Source organism: Chiloscyllium punctatum, chromosome 10 (genome assembly GCF_047496795.1).
Source record: "Chiloscyllium punctatum isolate Juve2018m chromosome 10, sChiPun1.3, whole genome shotgun sequence".
Taxonomy (NCBI): Eukaryota; Metazoa; Chordata; class Chondrichthyes; order Orectolobiformes; family Hemiscylliidae; genus Chiloscyllium; species Chiloscyllium punctatum.
The window spans coordinates 62,837,393-62,863,386 of NC_092748.1; the positions used below are offsets into that span (position 1 = coordinate 62,837,393).

The window sequence follows — 25,994 nt, forward strand, 5'->3', positions numbered from 1 at the left end:
TTGAGAAGCTTTCCCGAAATACCTCTACTGCAAAGCATTATTTTTGTTACAGCTGGTCACGCAATGTTTCCAGAACATTAGCTACAATTTTGATTAAACTGATTTTTGAACCGTAGCTGGGATAATAGTGACATTGTTTATGTGAGCTCCTTTTTAAAAAAAAGTCAAGACCAAGCTGCAACAAGAATAATTTGATGTTTTATTTAATTTTGGGGGTAGTTTTGCACTTGGGCCTGTTCAGAAACGACATTAAATCGCATTCTCATATCGCCACAACACATGGTAACTCAAATAAAAACTGGTGATAAGAATGTCTCTGAAAATGGGCCCAAAGTTCAGGCTTGCATTTTACAGTAACTGAATATGTTCCATTCTGTGTAGATTTACAAACTATTGCAGGTTTATTGCCAGTATCTTGGGACTGCATTCACATTTGACTTTTTCAGTTAAATCCAAAATCTAATTGTTATTTGTGACCTGAAGAATGTAGTGAGACATGTGCTTGCCTTCATTTTAAACTTTATGACGACCGTATTGGGGCTAATGTTATGTTTGATTGCTCATGCGTAGAATCAGATTAGTGTTTTAACCATATCTGACTTATTCCGTGAGTGTGATTCCCTCTGGGGCATCTTGCACAAGCCCCAATATCTCATTGGTTATACATAGCAGGAAAACTACCCAAGGTTTTAGATGTGTTAAACAATGAGAGTTTTTGCAGCACGCCTCCTTCATAAAGCAACATCTTAAGTATAATTTGATGTATTTGGAAGAATTTGGGATTTACAGTAAGTGTGCCAAAGTAATGTATAGTGAATGGGTTTCATACCTTTTAATAATAGTACTTTTTGTTACAAGTGACTGTTGGTTTATATTCTTGGACCATCAAAAATGATTATATGCTGATATAAACAGCAAGTGTTACATATATGGATGGATCATTGGAGAAAGACAGAAATGCTGGATGGCCCTGGATATCCTGAGTCACTTGTCGCATAAAGACTGAGGGTAGCAGTGACATTCATTAGCACTGCTTGTGACATGTAAATGCATGATTGCCTCTGATCATGTCGTACTGAATTACATGCTTTAGTCATATGGTCACTATGAGTCTGTTTATCGACTGTTTCTTAATCCTATCCTTATTATCTTAATCACATTTTTATGTTCATTCTATTACAAAATATCACAGTATTCTTAGAAGGAAGTTTAAGATACACATTTAAATTTGACTTTTGAGTCTTGCCATTCACCTTGCAGATGAAAGCTTTATGGAATTTTACTAGTCCATGTTTGAAAAATGATTCCAGCTGGTATTATTTTCAACCAGATAATCTGCAGAATTCAAAATGTTAGCATATCTGTATCGTGGAGATAATCACTAATCTTTGATAGGATTTCTCAGAGATTTTAACTGAGACAGAAACTGGAGTAGTGCTGAGGACAACACATGTTTTAAGGTTAGCAAAGCCAAAAGAACAAAAGTCCAGATTTATTTAGATTCTGGTTGTCAATATAGACTTTGGTGATCGTTCCCAGTCTAAGAGCTTGAGAAAGTCAGGGGTTTGGTTTGGAAGAAGATCAGCATACAAAGTTGGGAGATCGGGGGGAGGAGAAGGAGGAATATCAGAGTCTGGAGCATAGGGTGATCAAACTACAAAGCCAAGCAACAACAGGGAGGTGATGCTTAGTGGAGGCAAATCAGAGGCTGAGATGGTGGAGATTATAGACCAAGAGTAGCCTGGTAGCCACGTGATAGAGATTAGAAATGTTGAGTTTGCAGAGTGGGATTGGGAAGGCAGGAAATTGAAATGGTCTAGTGATGTGGATTGTTGGTTTGCAGGTGTAGTGTTAATGAAGCAGGTTATTTTTCAGCGGACACATTTCCCAATTCATCTTGGAAAACCTAGCTAGCCAAGGTTAAAGTTAAAATGGGATTAAATATCAGGCACCCAACTTTACTATAATTGAATTGCAAACCCTCGTTCTGAAAGTAGGTGATCGCCTGCTCTTATTTTGATTTGAAAATAGACATTTGGAGACAGATGGGTTTAACGATTCAGATTTTGACATACGTAGTCCAAGTTCATTAATGTTCGATATTAAAATTTGCTCATTTTTAACAGTAGATTGGCTATGTCGCACAGGCCTGATGTGAATGTATCTGGGTTCATTTTCTGTGGCTTAGAATTTGTTACCAGGATATATTGCTGTCGTTTATTTGACTATGAGCTCATTGGTAAAGTGCCAGTTAATGTTGTCTCATTCTCTGTGTAGTCAAGCTTGAGTTCTGGTGTTGACCAAAATTTTCTCTGGCAAGTTTTCACCCTCCAGTAAAATTAAACTGGCTCAGTGGTTAGCACTGCTGCCTCATAGCACCAAGGTCCCAGGTTCAATTCCAGCCTTGAGCGACTGTCTATGTGGCGTTTGCACATTCTCCCTGTGTCTGCATGGGTTTCCTCCAGGTGCCCCGGTTTCCTCCCACAGTCTAAAAGATGTGCAGGTCAGGTGAATTGGCCATGTGTTAGGTGCAATAGTCAGAGGGAAATAGGACTGGGTGGGTTACTCTTCAGATGGTCAGTGTGGACTTGTTGGGCCGAAGGGCCTGTTTCCACACTGTAGGGAATTTAATCTAATCTCAAAACTGTAAGAACAAAACCCAAATTTCTGTTACAATGTTCCCGGCACATGCCACGCACACACAGTGGGAAATTGTGAACCTTCCACATTTTGATTTTCAAGTTGATAACTTCAGTGGATGAAAGAATGAGGCAGAATACTGTATGTTTTCCTGACGTAAACTCTGAGTCACTGAAACTGAATATCCTTTTTCAGTAGGCTAGTTCAACATTGCCTTTCTGATCTTGAGCAGCCATGCTTAGTGTCAGGGTGAAATATTGATGGTTGGCATGTATATGAATGCTGGTCATCTGATGTTATAGTAAAATTTGTCAGTTTTAAAGAATTAATGATACAACAATGCCCTGGATAGATAATGCAACAGAATTAACTGTAGAGTTTCAGCTGATCCCATAATTGCTACACCATCATTATTAGCACTATCTATTAATTACTACAACATGAATTGAGCTATTAAACACTCTCATGTAAAATTTTAATTGTTTTTGCTAAATTAATGTGGTAAGCCTTTTGTCCCTTTTATTTTTTTGCAGAACTCTATGAATCTTCCTCCTGATAAAGCGAGATTGCTGAGGCAGTACGATAATGAGAAGAAGTGGGAGCTCATTTGTGATCAGGTAAAACCAATTTAAAATACGCTTCATAGAATAAAGGGTACAGTGAAAGGGCGGGGATATGGATAGCTTTAGCATTGAATATATGGAGTGAGCTGATTGGCCTGTTTCATTGCTGATGTCTGAGTGGTTCTCCGTTCCGTGTCAAACATCTGGGTTTGTTCTGTTTGTTTATTGTGACTGCCATGGATTTAAATACCTCACATGGGATAAATAATTTGTTTGCAATCCATTATGGTTTTTTGTTTAATAAATGGAATAATGTTGACAGTTGGCTGTTTTAAACAAAACGAAAGTGTACACACGCTGTAAAGCTCCTGTCACAGACGTTAACATTATTGATGTAACTTCCACATTTTGCAAAGCCAAAGCTACGAAGTAAAAACAAATAGTCATGCCACTGGAAGGATGGGAACTGTACCTTCTTGTGATAACAAACAATAGAAAAAACACATTGACACATGCATTGTATTAACCAAAAACATGTATGATTAATTGTCAGTGATAATGGGGTCACCAAACAATTTTCCATACAATAATGTCTTCATTCAGTTTGATAATATTTTGTTTGAGTGAAAGAGAGCAGAATTCCAAAGAGTTCCTGGCAGCATTAACAGAAACCCCAGCCAGATCGTAGTGTTTACATGTCATATGTCTGCTCATGAGAACAACAATCCAACTTGGGAGATGTTGAAAAACAGGAGATCCTTCAAAATATTGCAGCCACATAGTTTTGGGAGCCTTCAGTTTTCCCAGCAGAGTTGGGGTAGTCACATGATGAGTTGCTGAAGTCTGTGGAGAATGAGAATCCAGTCAGGAACTGTGTCACAAGAGCCCGACAAAGATATGGTGGAGATGGAGTCAGCTTGCTCACTTGGCTTGGATTGTGGCTAAGGTGCACATGGCAGTCACACTGAGTGTGGAGGTACCAACGGACTGAACTGCAGACCCTGCTGTACAAACATTAATGCAGAAGCAGTCTTTGCCATTGGATTTGCTGCAAAATTGATCAAATCATTTATGGAAAGGAAAGTGGTGTATTCAGCTGTGTGTGGCATCGAGGAGCTCGAGCAAAACTAAATTAATTAGAATTGGGGTCAAACTCTCTGCTGGTTGGAGTCATATCTGGCACAACAGTTCTCTACTGTTCTTCCTGCTGACACACGACTGTGCAGCAATGCACAGGTCGAATCACCTCATCAAGTTTGCAGATGACACGACATAGTGGGTCTCATCAACAGGAATGACAGGTTAGCATACAGAGAGGAGATGCAGCGGCTAAGGGGCTGGTGCAGAGCCTGTCTCTGAGTGTGGACAAAACAATTGTTGACTTCAGGAGGACATGGAGTGACCACACTTCACTGAACATCAATGGCTCCCCCCAAGGAGATCGTTAAGAGCACCAAATTTCTTGACGTCTACCTGGCGGAGAATCTCACCTGGACCCTCAACATCAGCTCCATGGATGGGAAAGCCCAGCAATGTCTCTACTTTCTGCCCAGACTCAGGAAAGCCCATCTCCCAGCCCCCATCCTCACCGCATTCTACAGAGGGTTCATTGAGAGTACCCTGAGGTGCAGCATCACTGCCTGGTGTGGGAATTGCACCACCTTGAATTGTAAGACACTACATAGACAGTGAGGACAGCTGAGGAAGATCATCAGATCTCTCTCCCCTCCATAACATACATTTACACCACACGCTGCATCCTAAAGGCTAAGAACATTGGAACCCCACACAAACTCTTCTCCCTCCTGCCACCTGGCAGAAGATAAGGGAGCATTTGGTGTCTCACGGCCAGACTGTGCAACAGTTTCTTCCCCCAAGCCATCAGGCTCCTTAACACAGTATGTTCAGACTCTTTCCCATCTGAAATTCTTTGTGCAACTTCAAATTGCTGCTAGAACAATGTCTACTAATTATCATTCTTTTGTTACACTGTAATTTGCGTGTTTTGCACTTCTTGTGCACTTTATGCCACCCTGTGTATGATCGTATAGTTTAAGCTGGCCATGTAGTACCTTGGTCCCATAGGAATGCTGTACCAGTTGTATATAATAGAAATGACAAAATCTACTCTACCTCCAACAACCGCATCACCTCAACTCCAAGACGTCTCTGCAGGAGATCGTCAGGGTAGTGTCCTGTGCCCAACTATTTTCAGCTTCTTCATTAATGGCCTTCCCTCCAACATCAGGTCAGTAGTGGGGATGATCGTTGATGATTGCACAATGTTCAGCACTATTTACGACTTCTCAGATAGTGAAGCTGTCTGCGTCCAAATGCAACAAGATCTAAAAATAAATCCAGGCTTGGGCTGACAAGTGTTAAGTAACATTTGTGCCACATAAATGGCTGGCAATGACCATCTCCAATAAGACACAATCTAGCCACTGCCCTTGTCATTTAATCATGTTAGCATCACTGAATCACACACTATCAACAACCTGGGGGTTGCCATTAATCAGAAACTGAACTGGACTTGCCATGTCAATACAGTAGCTACAAGAGTGGGTCAGAGACTGGGAATATTGCAGAGAATAACTCCCCACTTGGCTACCTTATCCACCATTCACAAGGCACAAGTCAGGACTCTGATGGAATACTCTCCACTTGCCTGGATGGGTACAACTCCAACAACACTCAAGAGGCTTGACACCATCCAGGACAAAGTAGCCCACTTAATTGGTACCACATTAACAAGAATCCACTCCCTCTATCAGTAGCAGTCTGTATTATCTACACAACATACTATAGAAATTCACCAAAGACACTTGCATCTAGAAGGACAAGAGCAGTGGATATATAGGAAGCTCACCACCTGCAAGTTTCCCTCCAAGCCACTCACCGTCCTTACTTGGAAATATATCACTGTTCCCTCACTGTCACTGGGTCAAATCCTGGAATTCCCTCTCTATGGGTATTGTGGGTCAACCTACAGTAGGTGGACTGCAGTGGTTCAAGAAGGCAGTTTACCACCACCTTCTCAAGGGAACTAGGTATGGGCAATTAATGTTGCCCAGCCAGTGACACGTATCCTACAAGAGAAATAAAAATCACCCTTGGGCTACTCAGCAAGTGTGTCTGCTGGAAGTTGAATACTCAGAGCCTGTCATGAGGGCCCAGTGTTCGACTGAACTGGAGTAAAGATTATTGAATCTTTTTCCCAGACTAGACTCCGTTCATTCTGACACTATCTGCTTATGGTCTCAGCCACCTCCATCTGTCTGTTTGGTTTACAGGAAGGTCTTCTCCTCTGTAAAGAGGATCTTCCTCCTCACATATTGGTCAGTGTGTGTAAAGCTCAGAGCAGCCCTGCCCTGATTGCCAGCCCTCAGTTGCTCTTTGGGGAACCTGGCGTTTGCATTCATGAAGTTAAATAACAAGCTGAAGTCTAAGTTCAGCCTGCGCATTCTCTCTCAGTCCTACCCCCTTTTACCACCCTTGTGGTTGTGAATCGGCCTCCACCTAATTAACAACCTGTGAAAACAATATGCTGTAACATCTCCCTCCACCCCACAGGCAAGAGTGCTGTTGGGAACTGGAAATGATCCCAATGTCAGTTTCCCAAATGTGGTAGGAAATTATTGCCTGGATGTCACACTTAGTTGTACTAAATGAAAACAAAAAGTTTGGTGTTGACCTGGAGCCTGAAGTATTCAAGTAGTTACAGCGACCATCTGACTTCAGTGGTAACGGACAGTTACAATTAGCTGGATTTGCCTGTCTCTCGAAATGGTGAACTGAGCTGGCTCAGCAACAGATTATCACAAGTGCACTACAGACCCAAGCGACTGTGAGCCACAACGACTGACTGGTTGTATGATATGTAACCTTGCTTACCAGATGCACCATTTGATCAGTTACTGCATTTTAACTTTGGTATCAAAATCTGTCGACAGTGGAGTTGGTCCTCACTTTTTTGTGGCATTCTCTGTCACCTTCCTACTTTTGTTTCTTCCTTCCCTGAAAACTGGTGTTCCAGAGTTTTCTTTTGCCCTTTAATACAGTATCTTAGTGGCTATCAAGATGATTCACTTTAATTAATTAATGATGAGACAACCAAAGTCAAATCGGTGCCTGCAAAATATTGACACAAAAATACTTCCAGCAGTGGCTGTTAGATAAAATTTAGGAGCTGGTCCATTTCTGCTTGCCTAATGTAGGCAGGTGTCATGTATCCCTGGTGTTGTGCACTGGAAATCGAGCCCCATGATTCACAGATTTTGCCAAAACTATCTAAAGTAGTCATAGTAACCTGACTGATGAACTCTGGTTAGATTCCATAATATTAACTTTTTTTTTACGAATCCCTATAGTGTGGAAAAAGCCCTTTAGCCCAACGTGTCTGAACCGACCCTCCAAAGAGTCTCCCACCCAAACCCATTAGTTGCTCTATGTTTACCCTGACTAATGCACCTAACCTACACATCCCTGAACGCTATGGGCAATTTAGCATGGCCAATTCACCTAATCTGCACATCTTTGGATTGTGGGAGGAAACCAGAGCACCAGGAAGAAACCCACGCAGACACAGGAGAATGTGCAAACTCCACACAGATGATTGCCCAAAGCTGGAATTGAACCAGTGGCCCTGGTGCTGTGAAGGCAGCAGTGCGAACCATCAAGCCACAGTGCAGCCAGTTGTGAAGGCGACTTTGTTGTATAATTAACAAGTAACTAGCTGTTTAATACAAATAGTGTTTAATCAATGGCAAATACGAAATATGAACTCCTGACATAACTCCACAAATTAATCTCTCTTCTTCATTAAATGTGCTACCTTCACAAATAGGCAGAGACAAGACACGGAGATTAAGAGTGAAAAAAGAAATCAGGGAAACAGTTGGATGGCACTGTTGTGGGCCACGGGATTCAATGAGTTGCTTTCTTTTTCTTCCTTTCAGTTCCAGTTTAGTTCTTTGCTATTGGCACAAAGTCGTTTGCACAACCGACCGTCTCTTTTATGAGAATTTGTCCTTTCACTGTCTTTGAGGCATTATATTCCTCCCGCAACAGGAGATTTCTGGATGAAGATGAGTAGACTGCAGTTAGCTGTGACAAGAGAATTTCTGGTACCACTGCTCAGCAGAGTGAGAGTTATTTTTGATGCAGGCGAGGTGATTCTTTGCTGCACTGCCCCCACGCAAGCCACGGTCACCTGGTCAGCCAACCAGAATATTATTGTTAGCCAGTTTCCCTTCAGTTCAGAACTCACCGGCTCCATGGTGTCTGCTTCTGTTCTCACTATTCCAGGAAAACACAACACTGTATATAGTTCACAATGTGTCCAGTAAACATGATCTGTAAAACTGCAGCTATCTCCTTGCTCTGTCTCCTTGGCTTAAAGATATTTTCGTGTTTTTTTTTAGTTTGTTATATAAAACATAGGAAATAAAAAGATATGGTCATTTCACTGAGGCTAATTGTGCAATGCATTTTGACACCTTAACTGAGTTGACAGTTGACAGCACAGACTGAGAATTAAACTTTGAACCTTCCTATTTTTTATGACTAACCAACTTAATAGTAGTTAAAAACAATGACTGCAGATGCTGGAAACCAGATTCTGGATTAGTGGTGCTGGAAGAGCACAGCAGTTCAGGCAGCATCCGAGGAGCAATAAAATCGGTGTTTCGGGCAAAAGCCCTTCATCAGGAACTTAATAGTAGACCTAATATTCAATGCTTAGTAAATTTATGCTTCTACAAAATAAAATGAACTGATAATGTAGGCAGAAACTTATTTAATTGCAGACTTTAATGCAACAGCCATAACATTGAATTATTAGATTGTAGATCAGAGGGCCTAGATTTAAAGGCTAACTTTGGTATTTCATTTTGTACCTCTTGATAGAGGAGTTATGACAAATACATTTGTTGGTAGTATCTCTGGTAGTCTTTTCTGACATTATAAAACTGACCTGAAGGTCTTTACCTGGTTTAAAAGACTATTTTCCTTTGTTACGAAGGTCAGATTGTACCAGTCAGGAAAAATGTTGACAAGTTTGCCCCGCCCCTCTCCTCAAAGGAGCACCCTCCAGTTTTATTTTCCCTGCCAGTAGGAAAGTTTAAAGTGAGATTGGAGATAGGTCGTCCTCCTCCTTCCTCCACAATGAGTTATTCTACATGGAGAGGAAGTTCAAGGCTGAATCTCCAGATGTATTAGTTGCTGTTGAATACAAAAGCTTTTTGATGTTCTGCTTCCCATTGCATTAACCCCTTCATCCTCCAGTATTGAACCATTCAATCTCCTCAGGACCCACAATGCTGGAGTGGAAGAAAGTTGCTGTCAAATCTCGGTCTGTCTATAAAGAAGAATAAGGTTTTAAGTTCTAACCGTAAGAGATAGGAGCAGCTCATCTGGTGTGCACCACCAATTCAATGAGACTATAGTTGAATTGATAATCTTCAACTCCACTTTGCTACCTTAACCCCATCACCTTCAATTTTCTTACTGATTTAAAAAATTATCGATCTCATCCTTAAATATACTTAATGATCTAGCCTGTACAGCCCTCTGCAGTAAAGGATTCTACAGATTCACTGCATAAGAAGAAATTCCTCTTCATCTCTGTCTTAAATGGGCGACCCCTCATTTTGAGATTCTGCTCTCTGGTTCGAGACTCTTTCTTCTACAAGGGGAAATCACCTCTTCGCATTTACTTAAGAATTTTATATATTTCAGTAAGGTTTCCTATATTAAACTACAAATGAGTACAAACCAACCTACTTGACCTGCCCTCAGGAAGATCCTTCCCCCACCTTCCCCCACCTCCCCCCCCCCCCCCCCCCCCCACACACCCCCCCACACCCCCCCAACCCCATGTTCTCGTCAGCCTCATGAACTTTCTCTGGACTATCTCAAGAGTCAATATATGAGAATCACAGTCTTGATTGCATTGAACCTGGCATAGGGCCTTCAGTACCTCCAAGCCTGTCTGACATTTCTTTCATGGCTGCATAGTACCTTTACTTAATTTACCTGTCTTCCTCCATATCCTTTGTTATCCCTATCCAACAAAACCTATTAATTTCAACAATAAAAAGTTTAATTGACCCAACAAGTGTGGAATTACAAGGAGCACAGTTCCATATTTCCACCACTCTTTTGTGCAGAAAAGAAATTATGATGTAACACCAAAAAGGCCAAGCTCTAACTTTAGCATAAAACCGAGAAGTGCGAATGCTGAAAATCTGAAACTAAAACAGAAATTGCTGGAAAAACCTAGTATGTTTGGTAGCATCTGCAGAGAGAACTGTACTTTGTGTCCACAGCTGTTGCCAGACCTGCTGAGTTTCTCTGGCATTATCTGTTCTTGTTTCTAATTTTAGCATTGCTTATTTTATTCTCCGTTTCCCATGAGAAGAAATAACATCTTCATAGTTACCCTTCTAGCCACAAGCAAAGGTTGAGGAAGCTCTGGCTGTGCTGTACTCCACCACTAACACCCTGGAGACCAAACACCCTGAGGCCCTGTGTTTATTGTAACTGGCGACTTCAATTAAGCCAGTCTAAGGAAGGTGTTGCCCAAGAACCACCAGAACATTACCTGCCCCACCAGGGGCTTGAACATTTTAGACCACTACTACACCACTGTGAAAGATGCCTACCACTCCATTCTCCACCCCCCCCCCCCCCCCCCCCCCCACCTTCACTTCGGGAGGTCCAACCACAATGCCATGTTTCTTCTTCAGGCTTACAGGCTAAAGCTCAAACAGGAGACCCCCTCGCGGGTATAGGTCCAGTGCTGGTTGGAGGAGGCAGAGGACCAACTCCGGTGCTGTCCAGAATCGGCTGATCCGGGCCATGTTCAAACAGTCCGCAGGTATCTTGGACGAGTACGCCACCACCATCACAGACTTTATCAGCAAGTGTGTGGAGGACTGTGTACTGAGGAATTCCATCTGGGTGTTCCCCAATAGGAAACCCTGGATGAATCGGGATAAACAGAACTTGCTAAAAACCAGGTGTGAGCCTCAGGAATATAAGGAATCCAAGTATGACCTTTGCATAACCATTAAGACAACCAAGGACCAATACCAATCCAAACTAGAGACCCAGACAGACACCCGGCTACTATGGCAGGGACTGAATGACATCACAGATTCTAAAAAGAGAGAGTGCAAGATAGCAGACGCTGAAACATCTCTTCCAGATCATCTCAATGCCTTTTATGCTCGCTTTGAACAGATTTTTGGTGGAGAGGTAACACCTATTCCAGCAGGTCCTGACCAACCTATCCCAACAGTCACTGCATCAGAGGTCAGATCAGGTATCCTTCATGTGAATCCAAGGAAAGCGATGGGATCAGATGGAGTTACCAGGCTGTGCACTCAGAGCATGCGCAGATCAACTGGCAGAGTCTTCTTGGACATCTTCAACCTCTCCCTGCAGCAGGCCACTGTCCCAGCCTGTTTCAAGAGGGACAACAGCATCCCTGTGCCTAAGAAGGCTCATGCAGCATGTCTCAATGACTACCGCCCAGTGGCCCTAACCTCGGTGGTAATGAAGTGCTTTGAAAGGCTGGTCATGGCATTAATCAACTCCAGCCTCCCCACTCCTCTTGACCCACTCCAATTTGCCTATCGGACCAATAGATCCATGTCAGATGCCATATCATTTGCCCTTCACTCCTCCCTAGAGCATTTTGACACCAAGAACAGCTACGTAAGAATCCTACTCAATGACTACAGTTCAGCCCTCAACACTATTATCCCCTCGAGACTGATTTGATTATTAGACATAGTGATCTCTGACTAAGCCCCACTCTCTGCGGGGATCCTCTGTTTCCTGACCCACAGGCCACAATTAGTGAAGATTGGGGACAATATTTCATCCTCACTAACACTCAACACTGGAGCCCCCTAGGAGTGCGTACTCAGCCCCTAACTTACTCACTGTATACCCATGACTGCATTGCCAAATACCAGACTAATGCCATTTACAAGTTCGCTGACAATGCCACCATAGTCTGTCGGATCTCAGATGGCGACAAAACAGACTACAGAGAACAACGTAGTTCTCACTGCCGGCAAAATCAAGGAACTCATTATTGACTTTTGGCGGAATGTTACTCATGCCCCCCTACACATTAACAGCACAGAGGTGGAACAAGTTGAGAGGGTCAAGCTCCTGGGAGTGGTCATCCACAACAAGCTTTCTTGGATTCTTCATGTGGACGCGCTGGTTACAAAGGCTCAACAACTTCTCTTCTTCCTCAGGCAGCCAAGGACATTTGGCATGATGGCGAATACCCTTGCCAATTTTTATAGGTGCACCATCAAAGCATTCTGTCTGGATGTATCATTACCTGGTATGGCAACTGTACCATTCAAGATCTGAGACGGTTACAGAGAGTGGTGAACTCATCCCGGACAATCATCAAAGGCCAATTTCCCATCTAGAGAATCCATCTACCAGGCCTGCTGTCAAGGAAAGGCCGCCAGCATTCTCAAAGTTCCATTCCACCCCTGCCCCCCGTTTCCTCCGTCCCCCCTCCCCCAAACCTGGCAATGTTGTTTTACAACTTCTGCCATTGAGCTGAAGGTACAGAAGCCTGAACACACGCACCAGCCAGTTTTGAAACAGTTTCTACCCTACTGTTGTTAGAATACTGAATGGGCTCTCAAACTCTTAACATTAGCCTGTATCTGTGTTTTTGTTTTGCTGCGTTTTACCTATTATTTACTTATCTATGCTACTTAACTCTGTGATCTGGCTGTATAACTCGCAAGACAAAGCTTTTCACTATGCCTAGGTACACATGACAATAAATTCAATTCAACCCTACCAAACATTGTTACCATTTTAAATTTGTTTATTAGGTAACCACCTAGCCTTCTAAATCTAAGTGAATATATATCCTATTTATGGATACTGTATAATAATTTAAGTCATGGCATTATTCTGACCGGTCTGCACTGTATACATTCCAGGGCAAACATGTCTTTCCTGATCCAGGGAATTTGTTCAGGTGGGTTCTTCAGATGATCTCATGGTTCCCTAAATCCAGCTCCACTAACCATAGTTTTGTCCAGTTTATGGACTGTTTTCCCAGGCAGTGGGGATAGGTTTGGAGGCAAAATTAGATGAAACTTGGAGAGTATAGTGTTGGTCTGGCTCCCCTGATGCCACCATCTAATAATCTTGCCTGACAGCAGTAGGGTCAGTTGAGTGTCAATTGGGGGTAGATTACTGCACAGCCATAATCTTCCCAAAAATGGCGAGAGAACTGCCACTGAGGCCAGTGTTCAGTGTTGGGAAGCGGTGTGGCCTCTTTTAATTCCCTTTGAGCTGTGGATGCTTGCAGGTCACATCTGTAGCCAGGGCCCTTGATGTGGAGGGATACTCTTTCTTGCTGATGCTGCTGACCAGAGATTGTTGAGAGTGTTCTGACCTTTTTACTGTGCAGTTTACGTCATTTTGCCAATTAGATTCCTTGTTTATTTATAATCTCTCTGCTGATCAGTTTTTGTTCTTCATTTTACATTTTCAAAATTTTCTTACAATCATTGTTTTCAGTAGTTCAATTCCTACAGTAATTTATTGCTGTAAACAACTGGTGTTCTTATCCTGTACTTGTTATAGTTCTTTCGAACATTCAAATATATATTGCACTTTAATATATTTCACCAAAAATGAGTCCAGTTTTCTGTTGTCTTAATTAGGATAGACTGTCTTGAATATTTTGTCTACTTAACCATTAGCTCAGTTGGCTGAATGGCTGGTTTGCAATGCAAAGAGATGTCAGTAGTGTGGGTTCAATCCGTGCACTGGCTGAGATTACCATGAAAGCCTATCCTTTTCAACCTGTCCCCTAACCTCAGGTTAAGCCACCACCAGTTGTCTCTTTCTAATGAGAGAGCAGCTAATCATGAGAGCAATGAAGTAGATTTTCAGCTTGCTGCCTCGGCATTTGCTGGTTTTGCAGATCGATTGCCCAAGAGCGCCTCATCTTCTGCCTAGGAACCCTCCAACCACAAGGGATGAACTCAGATTTCTCCAGTTTCCTCATTTCCCCTCCCCCCACCTTGTCTCAGTCAAATCCCTCAACTCAGCACCGCCTTCCTAACCTACAATCTTCTTCCTGACTTCTCCGCCCCCACCACACTCCAGCCTATCACCCTCCCCTTGACCTCCTTCCACCTATCGCATTTCCAATACCCCTCCCCCAAATCCCTCCTCCCTACCTTTTATCTTAGCCTGCTGGACACACTTTCCTCATTCCTGAAGAAGAGCTTCTGCCTGAAACGTCGATTCTCCTGCTCCTTGGATGCTGCCTGACCTGCTGCGCTTTTCCAGCAACACATTTTCAGCTCCATTTTAAAAATTACCCAATTTTCATTTCGTGTCCAGATAGCAAGTTGAGAAATCTACCCAGTATTTCTACATTGCATTTCAAACTAATGAACAATTGAAGCATTCTGAAGTGAAGAGTGATCTGTAAATGCGTACCATTGCACCATTCCATTCATTGATGTTGTTTAAAATAATTGCTCATATTCTTTGCAAAATAGCAGTATGCATAATAAAACCAGGAATACCCTATAGAATATAAATATATTTCATGGACTGTTAATGATTCTATAGCAGAACTTATTCTATTTTGTGTGTAATAATGCCATTAGTACAATTTTTAGACATTTTTCACTCAGACTGCAAACAGAAGCAACTAATCAAATATGAAGCATAAGTCCTTGGAATTGTTTAAAAAGTAAATGTTAAATGATTTTACATTGCATTAAATATTAATTTATTTGGTCTCGTTTGGAGCTGATGAGCTATAACTCTTACAGTTGCAGAAGTAGAAGGTACATTTTGCCTTCATCAAATGCGAGCAATATTCCCACATTGTTGCAATCAACACATTCCACAAATTAGCATGGAGGACTGGGAGTACTAACAGCAGACAAAACACTTGAAGAGATATCAATCTTAATCTTGTGAACTACACATTTGTCTTTGTTTGGCGTTCTTGTTATGACTCTAAAATAGATAAAAGCGTCCAAGTTACGAGGTGGTTAAAATGTCAACAGCTGGTTTGGTTAGGATTTTGATTTCTCAGGGGTCTGTACTGCACTTATCTTTTTTTACAGTAGCCATAGCTTTACAAAGGCATTGGGACTGATGTGAATTATCAATTCCGACTGGATTTTATCAAAGATGGGTAATGTTGCTATTGGGAGAAATTTTATGTTTCATTGAGATAATTGAATAAGCACTGATTTTCACACTTTTCATCTCTCATAATATGGCTGACTTCATAAAAGACTTCCATTCCATATATATACAAGTCATCAGGGATCATTGGTACAATGTCTTATAAGTCTGTGCCCTGGGAGCTGTCAGAAGGACTCCCATGTTCCTCCTTTGACTTAAGAGCCAAATGCCTCTCAATAGTGGTGGAGAAGGCCTTGCAGGATACCCCCGATGGAGTGTGCTGCATAATCCTTACTTGCTGTTCCCTGCACAACTTAGGCAGGCAAGGAGGGATGGGATAAAAGGGCTGGAAGAATGGCAGCAGTCTTCTGAGGAGAAAAATTCAGAAAAGCATCACCCTCAATGCTGTGACATGAAACATAAAAAGCTAGGCTGGATTTAGTTGACACCTGCTTCCATTAACTCTAGCTTTGGCAGCATCTGTAGAGGAAAGAAAACGAAGTAAATGCTTTGAGTTGGATATGACTTTGAGTCATATTGGATTCAATGTTAACTCCATTTCTCTTAATTACTCCAGCATTTTCTGTGTGTTTCATATTTTCAGCATCTACGGTATTTTATATTTATTCCCAAAAAATAATGAGCTGGTTCTAATGATCATTCATTAGTAAGTTTGTTGTTGCTTGAAATTCAAGCAGCCCCTGTTAATGCCCAGAGGCAAATGTAGCTATTTTTTTCTTCTGTTTTTCTCTTTCCTTGTTGTTAAAAGTTAAACGCACCAGTTATTGTTTTCAACTATGTTTGACTTTCTAAACATGTGATGCTTCCACACTTAATAATGGCAAGATATTATGGTGCACTAGGCATTTGGGAAAGAATGATCCACCCTCTGACAGTGCCCTAACATGGTTTGATACTAAGGACAGGTCACCTATGGAGCTTGAGTCTTCTAGCTGCAGTTAAAGTGACAGTCAATCAGGCAGGTATTTAGTACATTTGCAAATGTTGGACTATTTCCAGTAAATGGTCATCAGTGACACTTAAGTGCCCTCAGAAGCCATTCTTTCTCATTTCCTTGCTGTGTCTTGTGCTTGAAAGATGCTCATGGCTATCAACAATTGACTGTGTACAGTGTTTCTTTTAAATGTGGTGTCAGCTGGTGAATGCAGAATAGCACAAGGGTGGTGCTATGGAGGTGTGTTGCATATACAATCATCAGGTGGAGAATTATGGTTCGTTACCTTGGAGAAAAACTCCCCATGAGCCTCCAAAAATTGACACTTCACACAGTTTTGATTATAAACCAGCCTGAAATTCTCGACGTAGGGAAAAGTGGTCGGGTTTCCACCTGACAAGAATCTTGCCAGTAAGTGGCGAGTGGTCTGTTTGAGTGCATCAGCCTCATTGTTACCTAGTCTCCTTTTGCTTGCATACAGTTTGCTGTTTTACCAGGTAGTACAGTGAAACTAGACAGCGACAATACCCAACATGAAAGTCTGAGTAGGTACTTGGCAGCTCCAGCTCGCTGCTTGCTCCTCTGGACCTCCATTCCTCACAGCATTCTGCAACATCTCGGGGCATGTTCCCTGGACAGTGACCATCTGTACCCTTTGTCCATTGAAGTCTGCATCAGACATGCACCAGATTTGCCATATCATCGTGGTGCACCTCCATTTCACTTAGGATAAAGTTTACCACTTCAGTAATGCACTGTTAGAGGTCTGGTCACTTCTCATTTAAGGGCTGTTATTCCAAGTTAGTCAGTGGCATGCCGTGGTCAGTTCCTGGAGGTCTGTCAGTGGAAGTCAAGAGGTGGTTATCGGGGACGCTGGTATGGCTGACACTTTGGGGTAGTCAAATGTGCAAATTGGAGTCAGCATTCTGGTCAAGAGTTGTAACAGGGTGCAACTCGGCATAGAAGGGTGTGGTAGACGATAGTGCGTTAGAGGGCAATCGTTATTATTGGAGGAAGTGTCATTGACAGCCACAGCCACCTTAGTTTCAATAGGATGACAGAGTGTATCATGATGTATACAAACTAATCTGTAGGCCCAGAGCTTGGAAGAGTAATTTGAGGAGGTGGAGACTTTATGAATGAATGAAGAAGCTCAGAACTGATGGGGTCAACAAGGAGCGCAAGGAAGAAAGGAATGTAATGGTGTCAGATGTTACCTGAATGTCATCTGTGAAGCACAGCCAGTGTTGCCTTTCATCCTCATCCCATTTGCAACAAGGAATGGCTACCACCACACAGTGTGTGCGTTTTTCTGTCTAAGGACACAGACTCCACTTGTAAGCAACATGAGGCCATTCAAGGGGCAGTTTGATTAATCAGCACTTTCACGATATAGCTTTGTTATCTGTAATCATCAAATTCAGCATGTACAATGCATGCAGTGACTTAACTGTGTGGAATACAAATCATGGCCAAAATCAATCCTGACCATATCATTGATCATTGTGGGTGGAATCCTAAAAGGGTCTGAGTGATGTGGGCTATGGCAAGACATGTAGCAGAATAAGCTAAGAAATGCAGCGAGTCCTACCTCAAAATCAAGATATCTCACTCCATTTTTTCCACTTTTCACATGCCATATGGCAACATTCTCTCTACATTGTGGTAAGTTGCCAGTTGATGGAGAGCAGCACTTGTTAAGCTCCTTGTTTACGGCCCAATTCTCTTCATTAATATTCAGGTTCTGATCTTGCCAAACTCTCCCAACAAACTAAACATTGGGAAAACTGGATACGGAGATCAGAATGGGTACTTGGCGGATTCTACTGACAGCTTGCTTGAAAGGAAACTGGGCGTCGACATTTCAGGCCACTCTATGTGGGCACTGGCCCCACGCACACTCATTCACAGACATTGGCATCTGATACTCAGTAGCTACTAGGAAGCCTGTAGTCCATCTGGTCCACTCTCGATGTTTCTGCATTACAACACTGCACCACTGCACCTTAGCTGCAGTATCATTGTAATGCTGCGGCAAGACGGTATGCACTCAGGGATATGCGCCCAGCTCATGAACTGGGCCAATCTGCATGTCCGATGTCTGTTAGGCTCTGCAAGACTGAGTTTTCGGAGGCCAATCTGGATGCTCATATTGTTCCTGCCTTGTATTGCCTTGCCCTCTTGTGCTTTTCCCCCTCAGGCAGAGATACCAGGCTGCCGTTCCTGCTGTCTTCACATCCCATTCAGCGCAGACAGTCAGGAAGCTTGTTGCAATTCCTTGGTAGACCCTGGTAAAGGAGTTAGCCTTCTCTCGAGGGATTCCAGCGCAATAAGTCAAGGAGAGCCTACAATATTAGTCCAAACTTTGTTCAGGGTGGTCAGATACAGGGCCTTCACCTAATAAGGGGTGAGGAGCTGAATGACAATACTGTCTTAACGCCTTCTGCTCTATTGTATGCTGCTTTCCTCCTGGAAGGAGAGAGGCAGGGTTACTTTCAAAAGTTGACTGAGGGCAGATGTTTGCAAGTAAAGGGACAACTGGAAAATGGAAGCCTTCAAAAATGGGATAACGTGAGTCCAGAGACAGTGTATTCCTGTCAGTGTGAAGGACAAGGCTGGTAGGTCTAGGGAATGCTGGATGACTAGAGAAATTGTGGGGTTTTGATCAAAAATAAGAAGGAAACATATCAGCTATAGACAGCAGAGATCAAGTGAATCCAAAGAACAGTATAAAGGCAGTGCGAGTATACTTGAGGGAGATGAGGAGGACAAAAAGGGGACATGAGATAGCTCTGGCAAATAGGGTGAAGAAGAATCCAAAGGTATTCTACAAGTACATTTAAGGATAAAAGGGTAACTAGGGAGAGAATAGGGCCCCTCAAAGATCAGCAAGGCCGTGTACGTGTGGAACTGCAGAAGATGGGGGGAGATATTAAACTTGTATTTTGCATCACTGTTTACTGTGGAAAAGGATATGGAAGATGTAGAATGTGAGGAAGTAAATAGTGACCCCTTGAAAAATGTCCATATTACAGAGGAGGAGTTGCTAGACGTCTTAAACGCATTAAGGTAGATAAATCTCGGGCCTGATCAGGTATTCCCTAGAACTCTGTGGGAAGCTAGGGAAGTGATTGCTGGGCCTCTTGCTGAGATACAAGTATCATTGGGGTGAAGGGCAGGAGGACTGGAGGTTGGCTAACGCGGTGCCACTATTTAAGAAAGGTGGTAAGGACAAGCCAGGGAACTATAGACCGATAAGCCTGACGTCATTGGTGGGCACATTGTTGGAGGGAATCCTGAGGGAGAGAATTTACATGTATTTGGAAAGGCAGGAAGAGATTAGGGATAGTTAGCATGGCTTTCTGCGTGGGAAATCATATTTTACTAACTTGATTGAGTTTTTTGAAGAAGTAACAAAGAGGATTGATGAGGGCAGATCGGTGGATGTGATCTATATGGACTTCAGTAAAGCTTTTGACACGGTTCCTCATGGTAGACTGGTTAGCAAGGTTAGATCACATAGAATACAGGGAGAACTAGCTACAGAACTGACTCGAAGGTAGAAGGCAGAGGGTGGTGGTGGGGGTTGCTGTTCAGACTGTAGGCCTGTGACCAGTGGTTTGCCACAAGGATCGATGCTGAGTCCACTACTTTTCATTATTTATGTGAGTGAGTTGGATGTGAACAGAGGAGCTATGGTTTGTAAATATGCAGATGACACCAAACATGGAGGTGTAGTGGACAGTGAAGAAGCTTCCCTCCAAGTACAACAGGATCTTGATCAGATGGGCCAATGGGCTGAGTGGCGGCAGATGGAGTTTAATTTAGATAAATGTGAGGTGCTGCATTTTGGAAAAGCAAAACAGGGCAGGACTTATTCGCTTAATGGTGAGGTCCAGGGGAGTGTTGCTGAACAAAGAGACCTTGGAGTGTTCCTTCATAGTTCCTTACAAGTAGCGTTACAGGTAGAGAGGATAGTGAAGGTGGTGTTTGTTATGCTTTCCTTTATTGGTCAGCGCATTGAGTATAGGAGTTGGGTTGTCACGTTGCAGCTGTACAGGGCATTGTTTAGGTCATGTCTGGAATGCGGTGTGCAATTCTGGTCTGCCTGCTACAGGAAGGATGTTGTGAATGTGGAAGGAGTTCAGGAAAGGTTTACAAGGATGTTGCCTGGGTTGGAGGATTTGAGCTATAAGGTGGGACTGTTTTCCCTGGAGCTTCAAAGGCTGAGGGGTGACCTTTCATAGAAGTTAATAAAATCATGAGTGGCATGCATGAGGGTAAATAGACAAAATCTTTTCCCCAGGGTGGGCGGAGTCCAAAACTAGAGGGCATAGGTTTAAGGCAAGAGGGGAAAGATTTAAAGGACAACATTTTTACACAGGAGTGGTCCGTGTATGGAATGAGCTGCTAGAGGAAGTGGTGGAGGCTAGTGTAATTACAGCATTTAAAAGGCCTCTGGATGGGTATATGAATAGGAAGGGTTTAGAGTGATATGGGCAAATGCTGGCAAGTGGGACTACATCAGTTTAGGATAACTGGTTGGCTTGGACGAGTTGGATGAAAGGGCCTGTTTTTGAGTTGTGTATTGCTATGACTCTATTACAGGAATGAAAGCAAGTGGCGCAGCTATTACTGTTGGTACAGCTGGGGAAGTGTCCCATGTGAGTGATTAGGCAGCACAGAAGGCATGCGGGGTTAAGTGGTGTGGGGTTGGGATTAGGATGAGTCAGACGGAGTGAGAAAAGTAATGCAGGCATTAGAGCATGAGCATTGGTGGGAGGTGGGTACAGTAACTGTATAATTAACTTAAATATTTCTAAATATCTATGGATTTAATTTATCATCATGGAGAAATTTGACAGTCCACAACTTTAACACTTAATTTTCAGTGCCAGAATAGTTCTTCAGAAATATTCCTGATCTAATGTGCCATTTAAAATGAATCTTAATTTTTTCAAGGCTATTAATAGTGAAGCTAATAATATGAAATGGCTAAATCCACATCAGTACAAGTGATTTTGCATCAATTCCATTTGCAAGAATTTTTCTGTACATTTTGGATGGAGCGAGGAATCTCTCTCAGCGACCAGAGCTTACATTGTGTAACCTTGCAATTGTAAATCCCATAATGGGGTGGCATGATGGCTCAGTGGTTAGCACTGCTGCCTCACAACACAGGGTCCCAGATTCGATTCCAGCCTTGGGTGACTGTCTGTGTGGAGTTTGTACGTTCTCCCCGTGTCTGCATGGGTGTGCTCAGGTTTCCTCCCACAGTCCAAAGACCTGCAGGTCAGGTGAATTGGTCATGTTAAATTGCCCATAGTGTTAGGTACCTAGTCAAAGGGAAATGGGTCGCGGAGGGTCGGTGTGGACTTGTTGGGCCGAAGGGCCTGTTTCCACACTGTTGGAAATCTAATAAAGAAATTTAATAATTTCATCAAGTAATGATGGCAAATGTTATTCTTCCAATAAAATATTGCTCTTCACATTTTTCTATGCAAAACACTATTTCTGTTTAAACGCTGGTGTTACAATTCTCTGTTTTGTTCCACTGTCAGTAGGCTTCTCATTGTTCACTACATTTCTGAACTCTTTTCAGCTGCAACTTGTGAAGTTGTGCCCTGTCTGCCAGAGTTCTAGTCATTAATATATAACAAAACAGTCACCCTAACACTGACCATTAGGGGACTTGCGTTCAGCCTGAAGAGCAGTTGTCCAGTATTCCTCCCTGCTTTCTTTCTCTTAGCAAATTTTGTATTCGTGCTTTTAATCCAATGAGCTTTGGTGCTTACACGTTTATGATGTGGTATTTCAGCAAACACTTTTTGAAGTCCATATGTACAAAAAACACTGAACTATCCTGTTACCTTCTCTAATTTCAAGTACCTTCTCTGTATCTATTACTATTCTATCTTTATCACTGCTACTTCCCTTTTTTTTTGCTACTTTTGCAACATATTCTTTCCGTACTTCTAGCAAATGTGAAGTACATCAGTCATGTCATCTTCCTCTAAAAATGTTCTTTTAGCACTGTAATCAGCTTCACCATTCCTTTGCCTCCTCTTTTGCTGTTTACATATTTACAAAATACTTACGGTTTCTATTTGATAGAAGCTGTTAATTTATACTCCTATTCTGTCCTGGTCTCTCTTTATGCCTTTTTGGATCTCCTCTGCATTTTCTACGTGAGCTTTGGTACTCAACAGAACTATGAGCTTGAATTATTCATTTGCTCTCTGCTGTCTGAGGATTCGGAATGGACCATTTAGGACAGGTGAGGAGACATTTCTTAACCCAAAGAGTGGTGAGAGCCTGTGGAATTCATGACTACAGGAAGTATTTATAGAATCATAGAGATGTACAGCACAGAAATAGACCCTTCAGTCCAACTGTCTATGCTGACCAAATATCCTAAACTAATCTGGACCCATTTGCCCCAAATCCCTGTATACCCTTCCTACTCATATACCCACCCAAATGCCTTTTACATGTACAAGCCTCCACTACTTCGTTTGGTGGCACATTCCATGCACTCACCACCCTCTGTGTGAAAATGTTGCCCATTGGGTCCCTTTTAAATTTTTCCCCTCCGACCCTAAACCTTTGCCCTCTTGTTCTGCTACCCCTTGGAGAATACCGTATCTATTCAACTTATGTATGCCCCTCACGATTTGATAAACCTCTATAAGGTCGCCCCTCAGCCTTCAATGCTCCAGGGAAAACAGCCCCAGCTTATTCAACTTCTCCCTATAGCTCAAACTGCCCAATGCTGGCAACATCCTTATAAATGTTTTCTGAACCCTTTCAAGTTTCACAACTTCCTTCCAATAGGAGGGAGACCAGAATTGCACAGACTATTCCAAAAGTGGTCTAACCAATGTCCTGGATAGCCGCAACATGACATCCCAACTCCAGTATTCAATGCTCTGACCAATAAAGGAAAGCATACCAAATGCTGCCTTCACCATCCTGTTTACTTATGACTCCACTTTCAAGAAGCTATAAAGCTGTGCTGCAAGGTCTCTTTGTTCAGAAACACTCCCCAGGATCTTACCATTAAGTGTATAAGTCTTGTCCTGATTTGGCTTTCCAAAATGCAGCACCTCACATTTATCTAAATTAAACTTCATGTGCTATTCCTTCACCCATTGGTCCATCTGATATAGATCCCGTTGTACTCTGAGGTTACCATCTTCGCTGTCTATTACACTTCCAATATTGGTGTCATCTGTAAACTTACTAACTTTACCTCCTATGTTCACATCCAAATCATTTATGTAAATGACAAAAAGCAATGGGCCCAGCACCGAACCTTGTGGCACACCATTAGTCACAGGCCTCCAGGCTAAAAGGCAACTCTCCTCCACCACCACCCCGTCTCCTACATTCGAGCTAGTTCTGTACCCCAATGGCTAGTTCTCTCTGTATTCCATGTGATCTAACCTTGCTAACCAGTGTACCATGAGAACCCTTGGTGAACACTGATGCCAAAACATTGAATGTTTTCAAGAAGCAGCTAGATATAGCACTTGGGGTGTATAGGTTCAAAGATTATGGGAGAAAACAGGATTAAGCGATTGAGTTGGCTGCTCAGCCATGATAGTGCTGAATGGAGCATGCTCGAAGGGTTGAATGGCCTCTTCCTGCTCCTATCTTCTATGTCCCTGTTTCCAGGGCACTTTAGCTTACTCTTCATGTGAATGTGATAATCAGTACATACATTGTTATTATTCAAAATAAATATTTATTAATTAATACAAACATGGCAAGTGTTACATATTGATTTAAACCAACATGTGATCATATTAGTGATTTTCTCACGTTAACATGGCATCGTAGTCAATCATCATGATCCATCTGGAAAATTTAATTTGCTATTTTAGGACTTTGAACATTGGCTGATGTACTTCCCAGGATTTTCACCTCCCTAAAAGTTGTTGGGAATGTCAAGGGAAGGACAGATAATTGGGTGAGTTGGTACCAGGGTGTGTCAGCTCCCCCCGACCCCACCATGGCCTTGCAGGAATTAAGTTCTGTCAACCTTCCCAACCTGCTGCCAGTTAAGATATTTAAGTGGTCAATTAATGACCACTGGCAGACTGACATGCTTGTGGCAGGGGGTAATGTCTCACACTTAAAGGCATCTACTTGGACAATAAAAGGGAAAATCCCAGCCACCGCTTTTCAGCTGCAAGTGTCATGCTTAGTTATCTAATTCCAGGAGCTTGCTATATGTTGTAGAGGTGTGAGTTTCAAACCGAATGCACTAATGAAAAATATTAGTTAGTAGGTTAAGTTTTACAATTGCTTCCCGTAATTCGCTCATTTTAAACTGGCACAATTAGTACATAGTAAGTAACTTAAAAAGCCTTAAGAAAATAATTACATACTACATACCATGATATACATACGCGACTATAAAGAGAAGTGCATTAAAGAAGGACGAAAAGGGTAAAAAGAGGTTGATAGTGTTGATGTTTAGAATTTGCATTCAGACTGAGAAATTGACATCAGTGATGACAATTTTTCACTTTTACTGACCATTGTCTGCATTTTGATGACTGGTTTGTTCCGTCAAATGCAGGATGATAACATTAAGAAAATAACAAAGGATGACCATGTAGTGTACTCCCTTTGTGGAATCTGTGTCATGAATTAATCTGGACATGTGTTAATGAATGAATGCTATGTACATGCTTCTAGGATGGGAAGGTAAATTTGGACAATTTTCAGAATTTAAAACAGACAGAGTGCTGGATGGACCTCTCTTAGTGATTGGTGTCCTGGAAATAGCTAAACTGAGCAGACCCCAAAACACCAGATTCAATCCTCCGAGTTTATGCTGGGTTGACAGGAATGATTGTGTTTACAATTAACTACACTGGTTTTGGTTTGGAGAGAACTCAGTGATTTGTGCTTCCAATTACTTACTTATTCTCCTCCCTCTTCTGGAAATTAGTGAGCAAAGCAGAATTTGACAAGATTGTGGTAATCATAATAATAGCCTGTTGACCTTGGCAATTGAAACTTCAGACTGTGTCCGTGAAAATGTACACCAGCAAGGATAAACAATTTAAAGAAAGCAGTTACAAGATTGGCTGGTGCCATCCAACGCTTGAACTCTTTGTGAAAGATGTTTTGAGTGTGCTCTAGTTTATATTTTACATTGACATCATAGAGATATTGTTTGTTCTGGTGTTTTGTTCGCTTTGAAGCCAGAACTTGGAAGCACAACTGTTCCCTAACTAATAGATGCATAACCATGAGAAAATATTGCTTCCTGAGAGAGAAAATCAAGCCAGAGCTTGAGAAATGGAAGTATCGGCTTGATAGATTGGATTTTGGTACTTTTTTATGTCTATTGCATTGATCTTAGTTATAGGAAGCCATTTTAGATTTGAATAGGAGACTGAGTAGTTGTAAGCATACAGTGCCTTAAACAAACAGTCAATTATTCAAATTTAGTAGTTTCAAATTTCACGTGGTCACATTAACAAACTAATGTGCAAATATTTCTGTCACTTTAGGAAAGATTTCAAGTGAAAAATCCTCCACATACATACATTCTGAAATTGAAAGGTTATCTTGATCCAGCTGTAACCAGAAAGGTAAGGAATGCT

The 25,994-nt window shown here is 42.1% G+C and overlaps 1 protein-coding gene across 10 annotated transcripts in view; it reads left to right on the forward strand.

The window, feature by feature from the left end:
* Positions 1 to 25,994, forward strand: part of LOC140482230 (formin-like protein 2) — a 266,679-nt gene that overhangs the window by 151,816 nt on the left and 88,869 nt on the right. For all 10 annotated transcript variants that reach the window (XM_072579344.1, XM_072579343.1, XM_072579349.1 and 7 more), the window contains exons 2-3: positions 3,174 to 3,257; positions 25,902 to 25,982. In XM_072579344.1, the coding sequence (XP_072435445.1) occupies positions 3,174 to 3,257; positions 25,902 to 25,982 (165 nt within the window). The remainder of the gene's footprint in view (positions 1 to 3,173; positions 3,258 to 25,901; positions 25,983 to 25,994) is intronic.